Source organism: Heteronotia binoei, chromosome 5 (genome assembly GCF_032191835.1).
Source record: "Heteronotia binoei isolate CCM8104 ecotype False Entrance Well chromosome 5, APGP_CSIRO_Hbin_v1, whole genome shotgun sequence".
Lineage (NCBI taxonomy): Eukaryota > Metazoa > Chordata > Lepidosauria > Squamata > Gekkonidae > Heteronotia > Heteronotia binoei.
Window position 1 is genome coordinate 105,186,469 of NC_083227.1, and position 17,366 is coordinate 105,203,834.

Genomic DNA, 17,366 nt, shown 5'->3' on the forward strand with positions numbered 1-17,366 from the left:
CTGACCTCAGCACATTCTTACTCAGAGTAGCATCAGAATCTGCTTTGGTAACCAAGAGGCATGGAAGATTAACAGTTCTCATCACATATGCAGGACAGAAGATCACAGTCAACCAAGCAACTATTGCCTAACTGGTCCTTTAATAATTATCTTGAGCATTTATGCAAACCTTCTTTAGACTTCATTTAACTTTGAATATTAGCCTTGGGTTCAAATTCCATCAAACTGAAAGCCATTTTCACCCATGTTCTGTAAGAAAGAAACTTTTTTCCCTGGGCAGGCCATTTCACCAAGTGTAAAGGTGGATTTCACCATCTCCAAAAGACAGAAGAAAACCTCCATGTTCTAGATTACAGATCCAGCCCTCCTGGCCTGAGGCACATTCATTCTTCCATCAATGTCCCCTTCACAAGTCTGAATGCTTGCATGTGTTGAAATGTTTGTCCAAAAAGGTTAAGTCAGGAAATGGTTAGAGACGGACACGTACCATGTAAGTAAGCCCTCCCCGCTGCTGCATTTATAAGATAGATACCACCCTGGCAGTAGTTTCAGGTGTTCAGGCCTGAAAGCCAGCAAAATATGTCCTCACTAATTTCCCAGATAAATTAGAATTACATTTTTCAATCCACCCATTGTCTGCATTGTGGAAAAACATCCACAAATTTCCCACACCAGCAGTGGACTGTGAACTGAAAATGGCCCTGGCACAAGCCAAGCAGCCCCCCTCCCCCTGCTACTATAAGAGCCAGTGCAGCAGGAGCCACTCTGCTCAGCAAGACTAACAGTGGGCATCAGTTCACCTACTGCTTCCTCCTGAAACTGGCAACACTCCAGGGGGTGAGAACTGCAGAGGTGATGCCAACTGTCTGAGCCAAGTAGCCCTCAAGGCATTGGCAGAGCTGTTGGGGTTTGGTTCTGTTTGCTCCTGGTCAGGAGTGGCCCTCTAAGGCAATGGCTTACATAGCACAGAGCAGCATAGGCACCTGAAGATGCTCAAGATTGTTCAGACAAGCAGTTATAGCAGATCAAACAAAGCTCTGACATTTGTAAATTAACCATCTGACATATGAAATATGACCATATGAATTTCAAAACAATTCAACTTGAATGATTCAGAGTGCTGAGGAACACACAAAGAATCCACTTGAAAACATTTAGAAGAGCATTCAGAAAAACACAATGCATGTTTACAACAGAGGAAATATCTTGCCCAAATGAGGCCTGTGAAATTTTACTACAATAAAGGTGCTGGGAAAGTTGGTTAAATTATTGCAGCATGGTGAAAATGCCTCAGATCTATACTGGTGTCTTTTTTAGAGAGGTATTATAAACCCAAATGTCTTTTACATGACAGGTATGCTCAGATCTTCAGCCACAGTCTCAATTCATATCAGGCTTCAGAGGTTGAGCAGCCCGAGTTGTAGAGTGATGGCTCGTGTTAACAGAAAATGATAGACAGCCAGGCCTAGGACACATCTGGCCAGTTCAATGCTTCTAATATGGATGAATAGAGAGGAAGTCCATTCCAAGGTAAGTGGGTGACAAGAATATCCATTTCAGAAGATGACTGGCAAGTATGCTTCCATGCTACTGTGAAACAAGGCTTTCTTGCTCCAATTAGTGGCTAGCATAAGCACGTATGCAGAAATGATTGACACTTAACAGTTCTGCAATGCTCATAAGCCTAAGACAGCTTATAACCTTGTGAGCAGGATAAATGATTCCCTCCCCCAATATGTGAGCTGCATTCCCCGGATAACTTAATAGGTCAGTACCCTATATCCCACACCTTCTACTTTGAACAATAGCTCATATAACAATCTCCAACAACAAAAAAAGAAAATAATTTACATACAACAACCAACTTACTAGATCTGGAGCCTCAGGCACACTAAGTATTTCTGGGTATGTGTGTCTGTTATGGGGTAGGGGGTTAGGAGAAAGAAATTTAGACAGGGATTTTTTTTCTTGCCAATTCCAAAACCACTTCCTTCTGCTCAGATATTCCAAACAATGTCATACACATGGGCACCATCATCCAGTACAAAAGTCCACCTGGTCTTGTTCCATCAATGGATGAATTCTAGGAGATCCCAGCCAATAAAAAGGTTGGATGTAAATCAATAAGTACATGATGAGAACTTAAGCCTTACAGTAGGAGTGCAGAAGCCCACTGATGATGGAGAAGTGACACCTCAGCATTCCAAAAATGGCTTGTGCTCCTGAAACAAGATATTAGAACTGTACCCTCATTCATAGGGATCAGCTCTTAAAACAGGATGAGAGGCTGTCTGTGAAGTGCAGACTGAATTCTCCAGACTCCTTTATAACAGACACTTCCAGACTCCTTTGTAACAGACACCTCAGAGGAGTTACCCTATTCCATCAACCCCTTGATCCAGTTTTTCTGCTTAAGAATGCAGGATTTAGCCAGTCAAGCCTGGAAACAGGCATAATGGAAACAGCCCCACAAGCAAGCAGTGAGAAGTTCCTTCCATGAGCAGTCAGCACAACCCACAGCCCTTTAAATATAGAGCAACACATTCAAACACACAGCACCCCAGTCATGTGGTACAAATTGTCTTGGTTCTTTGTCCCCCCTCAAGATGGTAGGGGAAAGAGGATTCCACACAGTCACTTGAGCTCACCCAGGAAATTCAGGAGCACCTTGTGAAACTCTTTAGGCTTATCAAGGTAACAGGCATGGCCAGCTCCAGGCAACACAACTACTCTGGATTTAGGTATCTGTTGAAGGCTTTGCAGAGACTGGTGGCCCTGGACGGTATCGTGCTCTCCATAAATAATCACAGTTGGAGTCTAGAAAGATCAAAACATTAATACATTAATTTATACATTAAGAATGCTCCCAAGGGTTTTCTGCAGAAGATGCTTTTTACCAGATCCTGCAGGCAGTGTTTTGAAAGGCCCACTAAATATATTTAACATGTCTAAGTTGCCTTTCCCAAGATGGAAATGCACAAACCAATGTATATAAATCAGTACAAAGACTACTGAAAAAGAGAAATTAAGAACTATAATAAAACTAAGCTAATATATAGTGCTGGAAACCAGCATTAATTGTAATATAAGCAAAAACTTAACCTAGCTGACACCATTAAAATATGAGAAAATACATGATTTGCGATGATGGTGAAAACAAAAAACCAAAAACGGGAGAGTTTTCTTGGTTGGAAACTGCAGAGAGGGAGGGCCACAGTTGTAAAGGACCCACTATATATTCCTAGCTTTATCTTAGAGAAAGATAGGCACACGCAGGAGACAGTGGACACAGTGCTTTGCTACTATACAATAACCTCTATATGCCCAGGCTATATATTAATGTAATACAGCAACAATACGTAGCATGTATAGTGCTATTCAAAGAGCTTCATATAGGTTATCTTCTGGTAATATAAAGCAAATTAGCATTATCTCCATATTGCTTATGAAAGGGGGTTCTGAAACCGAGGAATGGTTTCCCAAAGACTACAGAAAGGATCTGTGCCAAGAGCTTCCTTATTTGGAACATAGCTACTACACCACCTCTTTCACAAAGAGAAAGGAATAGGTCCAAGCAAAAAACTGGACTGAGTGTCCAGTTAACGTTAACAGTAGAGCATATCTCCACCAGCTTCTCTCTTGCAAGGGCTATATGAACACAGTAACTGCTCCTCAAACATCTACTTTCAGTTCCTTCCAGTTCTGCTTCTCCTTCCTAGTTCACCATAATGTACAGGGTGTCATGGGACCATATCATGTAACAAGAGTGTGCCCACAGCTGAGAAGCATACAGACAGAACAGGCTAGCATTCAAATGGAGGCAGGAATGCTGGGAGCCAAATCTTTCTAGCAGAAATATATGATTACAAATCTATTATATACTTGATCTTACTTTGGTAAAGGCTTTACTGCAGCAGGACTGAAATATAAAAGCTACAAACATATACAAAAGCAAGATTGTAAGGATGATCTGAAGAAGTGTGATTGAGAGAACAATACTGTCTTTGCTGTACACCAGGCTCAGGCAGACAAAATTATGCAAATAGAACAAACTGGCATGCATTTAATTACCAAGACACTGGGAGTGGAAAGTGCCATCAAGTCACAGCTGATTTATGGTGACCCCGCAGGGTTTTCCAGGCAAGAGACATTCAGAGGTAGTTTGCTATTGTGTAGAAATCTTGGTATTCTTTGGAGGTCCATCCAAATACTAGCCAGGGCTGACCCTGCTTAACTTCTGAGATCTGATGAGATCAGGCTTACTTAAAGAACTGAAGGCTTTGGACTGAGCACCAGGGGGCAGAGTGAGAATGGAAAGAGAGCGAGATTTTGGCTAAGAGCAGAGACTAGAAAAAAGTAACTTTGCAGCTGTTCAAATCCACAGAACACAGGGAAGAAAAATCCCCATTGATTTCTGGTCCTTCAAACACTATCCACACATTCCAATTACCTTCCAAGTTGAAAAACATGCTTTAAAAAGGGGTATGTGTGATGGAGTATAATGGTTGACTTCCCCTGAATGTGGTGTCATACCGGATTCTTCACTCATACTGTAAACCAGTGGTATAGGGACTTTTTTTTCTCTGCACAGGCTCCATTCAAGGTACCATAGCTGCATCAGTGAAGAAAGTCTATCCCTATTCACCCTTTCCAGCCTCCTCATTAGAATCACAGACTAAAGCTGACTCTGCAATACTCTTATCAAATGAGTTTGAGACTACAGTAGGTGGCTCTATTGCACTGCTTTAAAACCCATACCTGGACTTGCTCATACTGCTGAGTAGTGAAGTCTTTGGTGCCTGCTGGTGCAATAGGCACAAAGCCCTTCAGCTGTTCCCCACTGGCCAGAAGGAATGGGATAGAATAGCGGCCACTCATGGATGAACTGACTAGAACAGGCCTTTGAAGCTTTAGCTCTTTGAAGACTTGCTGCAGAAAGGCAACACGACTTTGAGCTGTGTCCAAGGCAGTGGAACGTGGAGTCTCCCCATAGCCTGGCGAGAAACATAAGGAACTGGGTTAATGGACTGCAAGGAAACTGGCAACAACTGAATTATACTAGCAAAGGACCAGTGAAATGATTCCAGCTGCTGATTTTCACTCACACCCACTTCCAGAAGAAAAAAACACTTTGGACAAATTCATACATTTCTAGTGTCCTTAATCATTACAAACTCTTACTTTCCTGCATTAAACCATCTCTAAAGGAAAGAACAAAAACAGGATGGGATTTTATTTTTTTCTTATTTTATGGTTTTAGGAAGGTGGCCAAAGTGCTGGTCTTAGAGCACACCTGGAACACACAATCACTTATTGACTGGGAGGGTCAGTGACCCAATATACTTAGCCAGTTATTCAAATTCTGTAGATTTGGTTTAGTTTAATGGCTAAGACTGTGAGCCGTAAGCCATTTCAGATATCAGCTTACGAACTCACCAGGCAGCCTTAGGTGAGTGACTATTTTGTAGTCACAGTACTGTTGACCCCAAAGACTTTATATAAACACCAAACACTATTGTTGCATTGGGAAAGACAGGGCACCAACAGTAAGTGGAAGCATTCCAAGTCACTCTAGCACAAGATATGCTGCAAAATGCCAAGCTAAGGTTTGTTCCTTTGAAACAAATTACTCTGGGGAGCTGATGGTGCTGGATCCCAGCTATTCAAGAGGAAAAATGTCATGACTCTGCTATTTCAAGCCACTTCTAACCTGCACCTACTAACAATTAGTCTGAGTACATATAGCCCATTTGGCTTGAATTACACAGCTGGGCATTAGAGAGTCTTCTCCTGGCTCCCATTTATTGGTAATTAGCAGCCATCTTACACAGTGATGCAAGTCAAATTTTTATAGGCTAGTTCCACCATGTCTCCAGGGCAATGAGTAACTACGACAAAGAATCCCTGAGCAGAGACCAAATAATGTCCCCTAGTAAACACTGACTGTAGTCTGAAAGAGGACTATATCTAAGAAATAGGGGCAGTACTGTGCTTCACAGTGCTGTTGGTCACAGCCGTCAGAAAATACAGCACCAAGAAACAAGCCAGCCACACTAGTGATTGACAAATGAAGGCATAGGGGACTCTCCCATCTGGCCTCCAGTGTCTCTCTCATTAAACACTTCAGCTACTTTCCAATCACTATGTATGGTAAAGCTGAGCTCTTATTACTGTCAAGTACACAAGCCGGAAGAGGTGAGGGCCCTGCGGGACTTAGCGCAGTTCCGCAGGGCCTGTAAGACGACCCTCTTCCGGCTAGCCTATACCTAGCCTACATTTAGCTAGGATAACAACCTGAGGAAACTGGCCAGCCATCTGTTCATAGGAAACTGCATTACTCTGTTTTAATGTTTTAACTGTTTAAATTATTTAATTGTTTTACATTTGAAATTGTTTATTTTTAAGTTTGGTTAATTGTTGGAAGCCGCCCTGAGCCATCCGTGGGAAGGGCGGGATATAAATCCCAAATAAATAAATAAATAAATAAAAATACACTGGGAGAGAAGTGGTTAAAAAGCCCTTTGCCTGTGTGACCTGACTGGTGCAGAAAAGATTCTGTGGGTGAGCTAATGTTGCTGGCCCATCCACCCTTGCTCAGTGCCCCTGTTAAAAATTAACTTGCTAACCAAGAAATTACATTGTAGTTTGGCCTGGTTATAAAAGCATGTCAAACAGAAGGTGAAAAGTTGAAGTCAACATAGGTAACTTAACAGTACATTCTTACCAGGCAAATCAATGGCTATTGCACGATGCCCACTCTCAGAGAGCAAAGCCAATGTCCCCAGTTCCTCCCATGTTTTGGAAGTGAAGGACTGACCATGCAGGAATATGACCTCCAGCCTGCTATGGAAAACACAACATGTAGAGAATTGTAGAGAAACACAAATAGGGTTCCCCTCTCAGCATAAAGATCAATGCTAGCCCAGATTTGGCATGGGGTGGACAATGGAGACCAATATGTACTGATGAGGATTACTGTATGGAACAGGATAGGCTTATTTGCTTTGCCATGTTCTCTTTTTCAGTTTTTAGATGACTACACAAGCACTCATGCTATACTGGCAGACAGTAAGCACTTCTACAAAAAAGATTCAACATTTTAAATTATGCGGGGATGAGGAAGGAGGATATGGATTGTCCCAATGACACACGGGCACTCTCCAATACTAACTCATGGCACCAATGCAATTAACACAGAGAACTTTCCATTGCAAATAAATGGTGACTGGGGGATTTTCAATTTTCCCAGTGATGAAAATATTACTCCTTTCTTCTGGAAAGCAAAGATTTCATCGCAACATGTGCTAGTTGTCAATCTTTCAGACCTCCTGCAACAATTCAGTAGAACTTCATGTTTATTGTGCAATAGAAACCACCATCTTAAAAGACCACCAGTTAACATGACAAAGGTAAGGGATAAGTTCTAACATCAACAAGACTGAGTCCAAGCTATTGCAGTTTTGAACTGTTATCCATGTTGATAGAGATGGTAAATAGTATGGAGCAACTTACCCAGAGGCCAGTTCTATAATCAACAACTAACCCCAATTACTGACAGATTGCCATTGGGTGATGGCACAATAAATGAACAGGTAAAATGTATTTATCCTGCTCACAGACAAGCAGTCATTGGGGAAAAATTCAGTAAGCTAATTCTAGGATTCACATTAAGAACAAAAAAAATATTGAAAGAAATGCCAGGAAACTTGTTTCAAGTATTCAGGGCCCTGGCTTATTAAGAATATTAGCTATCACCAGTGACCAGCATCCAGGTGCCAGATCATCAGACACCACACCCCAACTGTAAAAGTCACATACCATTAAGCTTTGGCTTGATGTAACTGGACTATAGCTAAGAAAGATTACCAACATTTCTTCTGTCCTTAGCCGTCTTCCTACTCAGACACAGGCATCCCTGACTTTAAGCTCCCAAAGTTACCAAAACTACAATCCAAACTAATGTGACTGTAAACTGTTAGAAAGGACAGGCCATCACAAGAGGTATACTTTAAGGAGATAAAGTCCATTTCTCTCATTCAGATCTGGGGTCAGGAGGGCAACTTACTTTTCAGTGCTAGGAGCCCCATCTTTCTGTACCAGTATAGCTTCTCTGAAAAAAACAGAAGGGTTCTGTAAGACTGTCCCTGTCAGGATGGTGACATTGCTGCTGCTTTGACCCTTCTTCATATCTTCCTCCATAGCTCGTGGCTTGGGGATGTCAACGGAAGATGTAAATCTCTCATGTTGGATTGCAGGAAGTAAGAGGTAGAGGACAAAGGTAACAAGGACTCCGAGTACCAGAAGACCCAGTCTGTTGCGGATCAAAGTCATAGTCATCTTTTCTGAAAGAGTTTAAGAGAAAGAAAACCACTAAGATCAGAAAACTTGAGCAGGGACTGCCTGATAGAGCAACAAGGTCAGTGAATTCCATGCACCAGGAGAAACTGCAGGATTCATAAATAGACAAGATTGATGGCTATCGGGGAAACTTTCCAAAGGATAGTGCCCCATCATCAATAGTATGCTTTCAAAAACTGATTTTAAAAAAATAATCTATACATGTGGCCTGATCTCAGATGGTGATATGAACTGATTCTTTCCCCAACTTCTACTACAACAGCAACAGCTGACTTGGCATCCTAGAAGATGCTCCTTTTCTAAGGGTTTAGAAAGCTCCAAACATCTAGCTCATTTTACTTAACATTTGCTACCTGGGCACTAATGATATCCTACGTCTTTGCGATGGTGGTGCTGGAGATGGACGACGGCAGCACACTGAAGATTCGGGTCTAAACTGAACAACTACCAAGATGTAACAAGCAACTATCATCATAATGAACTACAAGCAATCTACCTGGGAGACTTACATCAGGCAAACAAAAGGCAGTTGCCAAATGAGAGAAGCACTGTTTTTGCTACAAGCCCTCTTTGAACTATTGATGGCAATTTCTTGTGACTGGTTGACTCTGCTGTGTTTGTGCTCCTGCATAACAGGTAGAAATGCTGCCTTAAAATGAGAGTCTGACAATAGTCTATCAAGGTTCCATATTGTCTACTCTTATTGGCAGCAATTGTCCAGAACCTCAGAAAATATTCTGGACATTGCTCATTAGCTGATCCTTTAACCTAGAAATGTTAGCAATTGGATCTATGATCATGTGCAAAGCAGATACTCCATCAACGAGCCCTACATCCCCTCTATTCAGAAATACATTCCAATCCATCTCAATTATTACATTTCAACGTCAATAAAGACTGAGCTTCTACAAGAAAAGCTGCTCATGCAGCTTGTTAAAGGTTCAGGAAGTCTGTTGGGAAAAAAAGAATCAGAGTTGGAATGGATCTCCAGGGTCATCTAGTCCAACCCCCTGCACAATGCAGGAAACTCACGAATACCTCCCCCTAAATTCACAGGATCTTCATTGCTGTCAGATGGCCATCTAGCCTCTGTTTAAAAACTTCCAGCGAAGGAGAGCCCACGACCTCCCAAGGAAGCCTGTTCCACTGAGAAACCGCTATAACGGTCAGGTCTTCCTAATGTTGAGCTGGAAACTCTTCTGATTTAATTTCAACCCACTAGTTCTGGTCCTACTTTCTGGGGCCACAGAAAGCAATTAAAAACATAAGAGAAGCCATGTTGGATCAGGCCAATGGCCCATCCAGTCCAACACTCTGTATTACACAGTGGCTAAAAAAATTATATATATACACACACTGTGGCTAATAGCCACTGATGGACCTCTGCTCCATATGTTTATCTAACCCCCTCTTGAAGCTGGCTATGCTTATAGCCGCCACCACCTCCTGTGGCAGTGAATTCCACACGTTAATCACCCTTTGGGTGAAGAAGTACCTCCTTTTATCCGTTCTAACCCGACTGCTCAGCAATTTCATTGAATGCCCACGAGTTCTTGTATTGTGAGAAAGGGAGAAAAGTACTTCTTTCTCTACCTTCTTCATCCCATGCATAATCTTGTAAACCTCTATCATGTCACCCCGCAGTCGACGTTTTTCCAAGCTAAAGAGCCTCAAGCGTTTTAACCTTTCTTCATAGGGAAAGTGTTCCAAACCTTTAATCATTCTAGTTGCCCTTTTCTGCACTTTTTCCAATGCTATAATATCCTTTTTGAGGTGCGGTGACCAGAATTGCACACAGTATTCCAAATGAGACCGCACCATCAATTTATACAGGGGCATTATGATACTGGCTGATTTGTTTTCCATTCCCAGCATGGCGTTGGCCTTTTTTATTGCAATCGCACACTGTCTTGACATTTTCAATGAGTTATCTATCATGACCCCAAGATCTGTCTCTTGATCAGTTTCTGCCAGTTCACACCCCATCAACTTGTATTTCTTGGCCCCAATGTGCATTACTTTGCACTTCGCCACATTGAACCTCATCTGCCACGTTGATGCCCACTCACCCAGCCTCAACCAGATCCCTTTGGAGTTCCTCACAATCCTCTCTGGTTCTCACCACCCTGAACAATTTAGTGTCATCTGCAAACTTGGCCACTTCACTGCCTATTCTCAACTCCAAATCATTTATGAACAAGTTAAAGAGCATGGGACCCAGTACTGAGCCCTGCCGCACTCCACTGCTTACCGTCCTCCACGCGAAGACTGCCCATTTATACTCACTCTCTGCTTCCTATTAATTAGCCAGTTTTTGATCCACAAGAGGACCTGTCCTGTTACTCCATGACTTTCGAGCTTACTAAGGAGTCTTTGATGAGGAACTTTATCAAAAGCTTTCTGGAAGTCAAGGTAAACAATATCTATCAGGTCTCCTTTGTCCACATGTTTGTTCACCCCTCAAAGAAATGTAACAGGTTAATGAGGCAAGATCTTCCCTTACAGAACCGATGCTGAGACTTCCTCAATAACTCGTGTTCATCAATGTGCCTACTCATTCTGTCCTTGATAATGGTTTCTACCAACTTTCCCAGTATTGAAGTCAGACTGACTGGCCTGTAGTTACCCGGATCTCCTCTGGAACCCTTTTTAAAGATGGGGGTGACATTTGCTACCTTCCAGTCCTCAGAAATGGAGGCAGATTTCAATGAAAGATTACATATTTTTGTCAAAAGATCCACAAGTTCAACTTTGAGTTCTTTCAGAACTCTTGGATGTATGCCATCCGGACCTGGTGACTTATTAGATTTTAATTTGTCTATCAGTTGTAGGACCTCCTCTCCTGTCACCTCAATCTGACTCAGATCTTTCAACACCCCTTCCAATATAAGTGGTTCTGGAGCAGGCAAACACTTCTCATCTTCCACAGTGAAGACGGAGGCAAAAAATGCATTCAGCTTCTCAGCCATTTCCCTGTCCTCCTTCAGTAATCCTTTGACCCCTTGGTCATCCAAGGGCCCCACTGCCTCCCTGGCTGGTTTCCTGCTTCTAACATATTTGAAGAAATTTTTATTGTTGGTCTTTATGTTTTTTGCAATATGCTCCTCATAGTCCATTTTTGCCTGCCTGATCACAGTCTTGCATTTGATTTGCCACTGCCTGTGTTCTCTTTTATTAATTTCACTTGGACTAGCTTTCCACCACTTAAAGGAGTCCTTCTTACCTTTTACAGCTTCCATTACTTTGTTTGTTAACCATGCAGGCCTTCTCTTATACCTCTTTGTGCCTTTCCTAACTTGTGGTATATATTTTATCTGAGCTTCTAAGATTGTAGTTTTAAATAGCCTCCAAGCTTCCCCAAGGGTTTTGACTGTATTTACCTTTCCTTTCAGTTTCCTCTTCATATGCCTCCTCATCTCAGAGAATTTACCCCTTTTAAAGTTAAACATGGTTATGCCGGGCTTTTGGAGCAACTCTCTATTTATACAAATGGTGAAATCAGTAATGTTATGGTCACTGCTCCCAAGCGGTGCGATCACTTTTACATCTCTCACAAAATCTTGGACATTACTTAGGACCAAATCCAGGATCGCCCCACCCCTGGTAGGTTCAGAGTCCATCTGCTCCATAGCACAGTCATTGAGAGCGTTAGAAACTCAATCTCTTTCTCTCAACCCGAACACATATTGACCCAATCAATCTGCAGGTAGTTAAAATCACCTATGACGACACAATTTTTACGTCTAGCCACCATCTTTAAGCCTTCCATCATATTATAGTCGTCCTCTATCTTTTGATTTGGTGGGCGATAACAAACTCCCATAGTTAAATTGCCTTTCGGGCCCTCTATTTCAACCGAAAGCATTTCTAGAAGGAAGTCTAATTCTCTGACCTCAGTCTTACTGGACCGTATGCCCTCTCTGACATACAGAGCAACCCCACCTCCAACCCTTCCCTCCCTATCCTTCCGGTATAACTTATACCCAGGAATCACCGTGTCCCACTGATTCTCCTCATTCCACCAAGTTTCTGAAATTCCCACAAGGTCTATGTTTTCTCCCAAATGTTGTTCCAAAACATTCCAACTCACCAATTTGTGTACAATTCCACACCATCCTCTAGATGACAGCCCTTCAAGTACTTGAAGATGGTGATCATATCACCTCTCAGCTGCCTCCTTTCCAGGCTAAGCATGTCCAGCTCCTTCAACCTTTCTTCATAGGACTTGGTCTCCAGACCCCTCACCATCTTCGTCGCCCTCCTTTGGACCCGTTCCAGCTTGTCTATATCCTTCTTAAAATGTGGTGCCCAAAACTGAACACAATACTCCAGGTGAGGTCTTACCAGAGCAGAGTAAAGCGATACCATCACTTCATGTGATCTGGACACTATACTTCTGTTGATACAGCCCAAAATTGCACTTGCCTTTTTAGCCACTGCATCACACTGTTGACTCATGTTCAGCGTATGATCCACTAAGACCCCTAGATCCTTTATGCACAAATTACTGCTAAGACAAGTCTCCCCCATCCTATAACCATGCATTGGATTTTTCCTACCTAAATGCAGAACTTTACATTTATCCCTGTTAAAATTAATTTTATTGGTTTTAGCCCAGTTTTCCAGCCTGTCAAGGTCATCCTGTTTCTGTCTTTTATTGTATTTGCCACCCCTCCCAATTTAGTATCATTGGCAAATTTAATAAGCATTCCTTCTATTCCTTCATCCAAATCATTTATAAAGATGTTGAACAAAACAGGCCCTAGGACAGATCCTTGAGGTACTCCACCTGTCACTCCTCTCCAAGAAGATGAGGAACCATTCACAAGCACTCTTTGGGTGCGATCTGTCAACCAGTTACAGATCCACTTAACGGTAACAGGATCCAAACCGCATTTTACCAACTTGTCAACAAGGATAGTATGTGGAACCTTATAAAAAGCCTTACTGAAATCAAGATAAACTATGTCTACAGCATTCCCCTGATCCAGCAAGGTAGTCACTTTCTCAAAAAAAGAGATCAAGTTAGTCTGACATGACTTGTTCTTGAGAAACCCATGCTGGCTCTTAGTAATCACAGCCATCCTTTCTAAATGTTTCAGGACTGACTGTTTGATGATTTGTTCCAAAACTTTTCCAGGGATAGATTTCAAGTTGACAGGTCGGTAGCTACCTAGATCCTCCTTTTTCCCCTTCTTGAAGATGGGGACAACATTTGCCCTTGACTCCTCTTACCATTTACCAGGTTTAGAGTATACACCGGATTTCGATTTTCCTTTTCATTTTTCCAAACTGCCTTTTAGGCCCCAGTGAAATTCACAGTGACATAACTTTCCTTCAAGTTCACCTCCCCTTTGCTATCAGCTCCTGCGGTCACTCAAAGAGCATGCCCATCTCTGGCAGCTTATTCTAGGACAGGAATTGAAGTTCAGTCTATGGTCCTTTGACTGATGCCAATACCAAGTTTGGCATGGGCAGATTTTTGCTTGCATTTTCTCTGGGGCCCAACTGACATTCACCTGCCTCTCACATATCTACTTATGTCTGATTCTCCCAGTAGGAGAATAAAGACATCCAAATCCACCGCACAGATACCCTAAACCAACAAAAGCCCTATATACAACAAAATACAATGATAGGTTTTTTTAATATAGGGAAGTGAATTTCACTTTTAGAGACGAGGAGATAAAATGCACATGAACTCATGAAGCTGCCTTATACTGAATCACGTCCCTGGTCCATCAAAACCAGTATTGTCTATTCTCATTGGCAGTGGGTCTCTGTGGTCTCAGACAGGGGTCTTTCATATCGCCTACTATCTGATCTTTTTTGCTGGAGATGCCCATAACCTTCTGCATATAAAGCTAGTGCTCTGCCCCTGAAGTCATATCCCATTCTAGCTCAGTTATATGTGAAGGCAAACCCTATGGAAACTTCTGCAAAAGCTGCTTACAGAGCAAACAAGTACTGCCCTTGATAATGCTTCAATCCCAAACACCTGAAAGCTTTTTAAGACATGTCTTTAGGCTATGAGCTGATATGAAGCAAGTGAGTATCACATCATTCATCTGACTCTATATCAAAGGCATTTATGTTCAGATACATTAGAAACTGCCACCTTGATGCATTTCACTGGTTTACAATGACACAGATTTACCACTCCTCCAGAATTAACAAGGGATAGGCAATCAAAATAAAGATCCCTCCTCCATCATAGATCATTGCCATTTACTTTCAGGACCTGTAAACAAGTAAACCATAAGCTGCTTCTAGACCATCACTGTAGATCATTAGATCCAGTCATTGTACTTAGCCATTTGCGTGGGATGAGGTTACCAGGCCCTCAAACATTCAACTTGTTTAAGCAAGTAAAGTTTTTCATAAGGATGATTTAATGTAATTTTTTTTGCTCATGCAAAGTGTCAAGGGGTGCTTCTGAAGCCTGTTATCAACAGGAACACAACACAGCTAAGCCCACCAGAAGGTTTTTTAAACACTGAGCATCCAAATGGGATGTTTGCAAGGGATCTGAATTAGTATTAACATATCAAAAGTAATGCATTATTTTCTGTGTTGCTGATTACCTAATATACTTGCTTTAGTCTTTTAGTGCATAGTGCTGCTTCACCTGTGAACAGGTATCTGTTTTCCTCAAAGCCACTAATCTTACAAAAGATTCACTGACTCAGCAGTAACAAGGATGGTAGTTTGGATTTTGTCTAAGGCCTTTAATTTAGGGATAGCCAGTGCATTTCTCCCACTACAATGCTCTCACCCAAGATATGTGGTATCTCCTGCAGCAGAATTTGGCTCAGGCTGTTCTTAAGTGCACAGCAATACAAATACATAGATGAAACATCCATGCAAAGCAAAAAATCATAACACCCAGGCCTCCTTGCCAAGTATTCATAAGCTCATATAAAGTTCTCTTCACACATACAACACTGGATCTTAACAGCTGGGAGGGATGAAAGATCAACCAGACGGCTGCTGTATTACAAAAAAAAAAAAAAAAAAAACAGGGAATGATGAGTATCTAAGAAGAGACTCTGGGCGTTTTCGCACTTACCTTAAGCCGGAGCGACGTCCCTCTTCACCACGCAGCGTCTGCACGGTTTTCGCACTAATTGCTGCGGAGCACCTGGAAGAGCCGCAAAGCCCCGCGGCTTTTGCGGCACAAATGTAAACTGCCAAAAAACGGTTTACATTTGCGCCGCAAAAGCCGCAGGACTTTATGGCTCTTCCAGGTGCTCCGCAGCAATTAGTGCGAAAACCGTGCAGACGCTGCGCGGTGAAGAGGGACGTCGCTCCGACTTAAGGTAAGTGCGAAAATGCCCTCTAATTACTCAGGCAGATGACCTGATACAGTAGATGTGCCCAGATACAAGACAGTTGGTACCTACAGCAAAGACTGGATACTCAGGGATCAAGACTGGCCAAGAGAACCAAATATCACATAACCATTTGAATAAATGAGCCTATTAACAAGAGATTCCTTGATACCAGAAGACACCAGTAGTTCTTCATCTCTTGAGATGACGTGGCACAGATAAGGGCTGCAGTCTTTCAGAGAAGACTCAGAGTAATACCCACCTCTATCAAAGATTTCAGGTTTTCACGGCTGGTAACATCATTAGGGTTTGTAGAATCTTTCGGGCTCAAGTGCCGTGTTCTACTGGAGAAAGTTTTCCTTCCAGACGTTTTGTTCTCAGCTGCAGAGAACATCCTCAGTGGCGTTGCAGCTGGAGCAGGCGCTCTGACCTTCTTGGCTGCTGTGCATTGAGTGGGGGTAGAACACGGCACTTGAGTCGAAAGATTCTACAAACCCTAATACCCACCTCTGTTTAACATGTGGGAAGGGGGCAGGATTAGGTAATTACTATGGAAACTAACCCTTTCGTAAAATAGCAGAAGAGAGACTGCATACTTCAAAAACTAAAGATTTCCCCATTGTGACAGTAAGCCCGGGCTAATCTTCATTCCACCGTTTTACACAATTGCCCTTCATTCAAGGAAACAAGGGCTCAAAATAACCAAAACAACACAAGACAATAAATAGCCAACAGAAAGGGCCATCGCTTGTCTTTAATCTCAATTCTGTTGGGGCATGTCTCCTTTAAGCAGCTACCTTTTCTGATTCTATCCAACAGCTGAGATGCAAGTACATGATCCTTAAAGATGTAGTTTTTTCCTTGGTGCATAACCTTTAGCTTTGCAGGATACAATACATAAGCCCAAACTCCTTCTTTCAGAAACAGTTGCCTGAGGGCAACAAAATGCTTCCTCCTAGCATATGTGACTGGACTGAGGTCAGGGAAGAAGGATATCTTATGTCCCTGGAAGTCTGCAGACTGGAAAGCCTGTGATGCCTTCAGTATTCTCTGCCGATGCCTTAAATCAGAGAGAGTTATTACCACAGTACTGGTATTATCCTGAGTATTCCTTGCTGGGAGACGGTAAGCATTTTCTATACAGACTGGGTCTGCTTTCCCATTTAAGTCCAAGGCAGTTGGCACTAGATTTTCTATGAATGGAATGAGATTCATATCTCTGACAGCCACTGGGATACCAGTGACCCTCAAGTTCCGAGCTCGCACTTTGTTCTCCAGGGTTTCCAGCCTTTGGTCCACTACCCGTTGCCCTGCTGCCAGCTCTCTCATCAGAGTAGAATGTTTTACTACACAACCTTGGGTGGACACCATCTTTGCTTGCAGAGCTTTTATCCTGTGGTCTGTCTCTTCTAGGCGCTTCTCAAGTTTTGCCAACTCCGACGAGAGAGAAGTCAGGGCTTGGCTAAGGAATCTTGTTCAGGTATCATCTGCACCAACAGATCCTGTACTGAATTTTCTGCATTTGGCAAGAGACATACACCACGTCTACTGCAGTCTGAAAGCTTGATTACTGTGTTGTGCTTTGGACACCTCTAAACATCAGCCATTGTTTAATTCCGTTTCAGGAAACAGGAGACACTAACACCTCCAACAAGTAACAGACAGTACTGTGCCTGC

At 42.4% G+C, this 17,366-nt stretch overlaps 1 protein-coding gene across 2 annotated transcripts; it reads right to left on the reverse strand.

Moving 5' to 3' along the window:
* Nucleotides 1-121: 121 nt before the first annotated feature.
* Nucleotides 122-17,138, reverse strand: LOC132572660 (protein ABHD14A-like). 2 transcript variants are annotated; one of them, XM_060239978.1, is made up of 5 exons: nucleotides 16,487-17,138; nucleotides 8,066-8,342; nucleotides 6,725-6,840; nucleotides 4,759-4,994; nucleotides 122-2,817 (listed from the first exon to the last, which is right to left on the reverse strand). In XM_060239978.1, the coding sequence occupies exons 1-5, from the start codon at nucleotides 17,058-17,060 to the stop codon at nucleotides 2,635-2,637; spliced, it is 1,386 nt and encodes a 461-aa protein (XP_060095961.1). In that variant the 5' UTR covers nucleotides 17,061-17,138; the 3' UTR covers nucleotides 122-2,634. The 2 variants fall into 2 exon arrangements, with proteins under 2 accessions (XP_060095961.1, XP_060095960.1); XM_060239977.1 differs by having other exon boundaries at nucleotides 6,725-6,843.
* Between the last annotated feature and the right edge of the window lie 228 nt (nucleotides 17,139-17,366).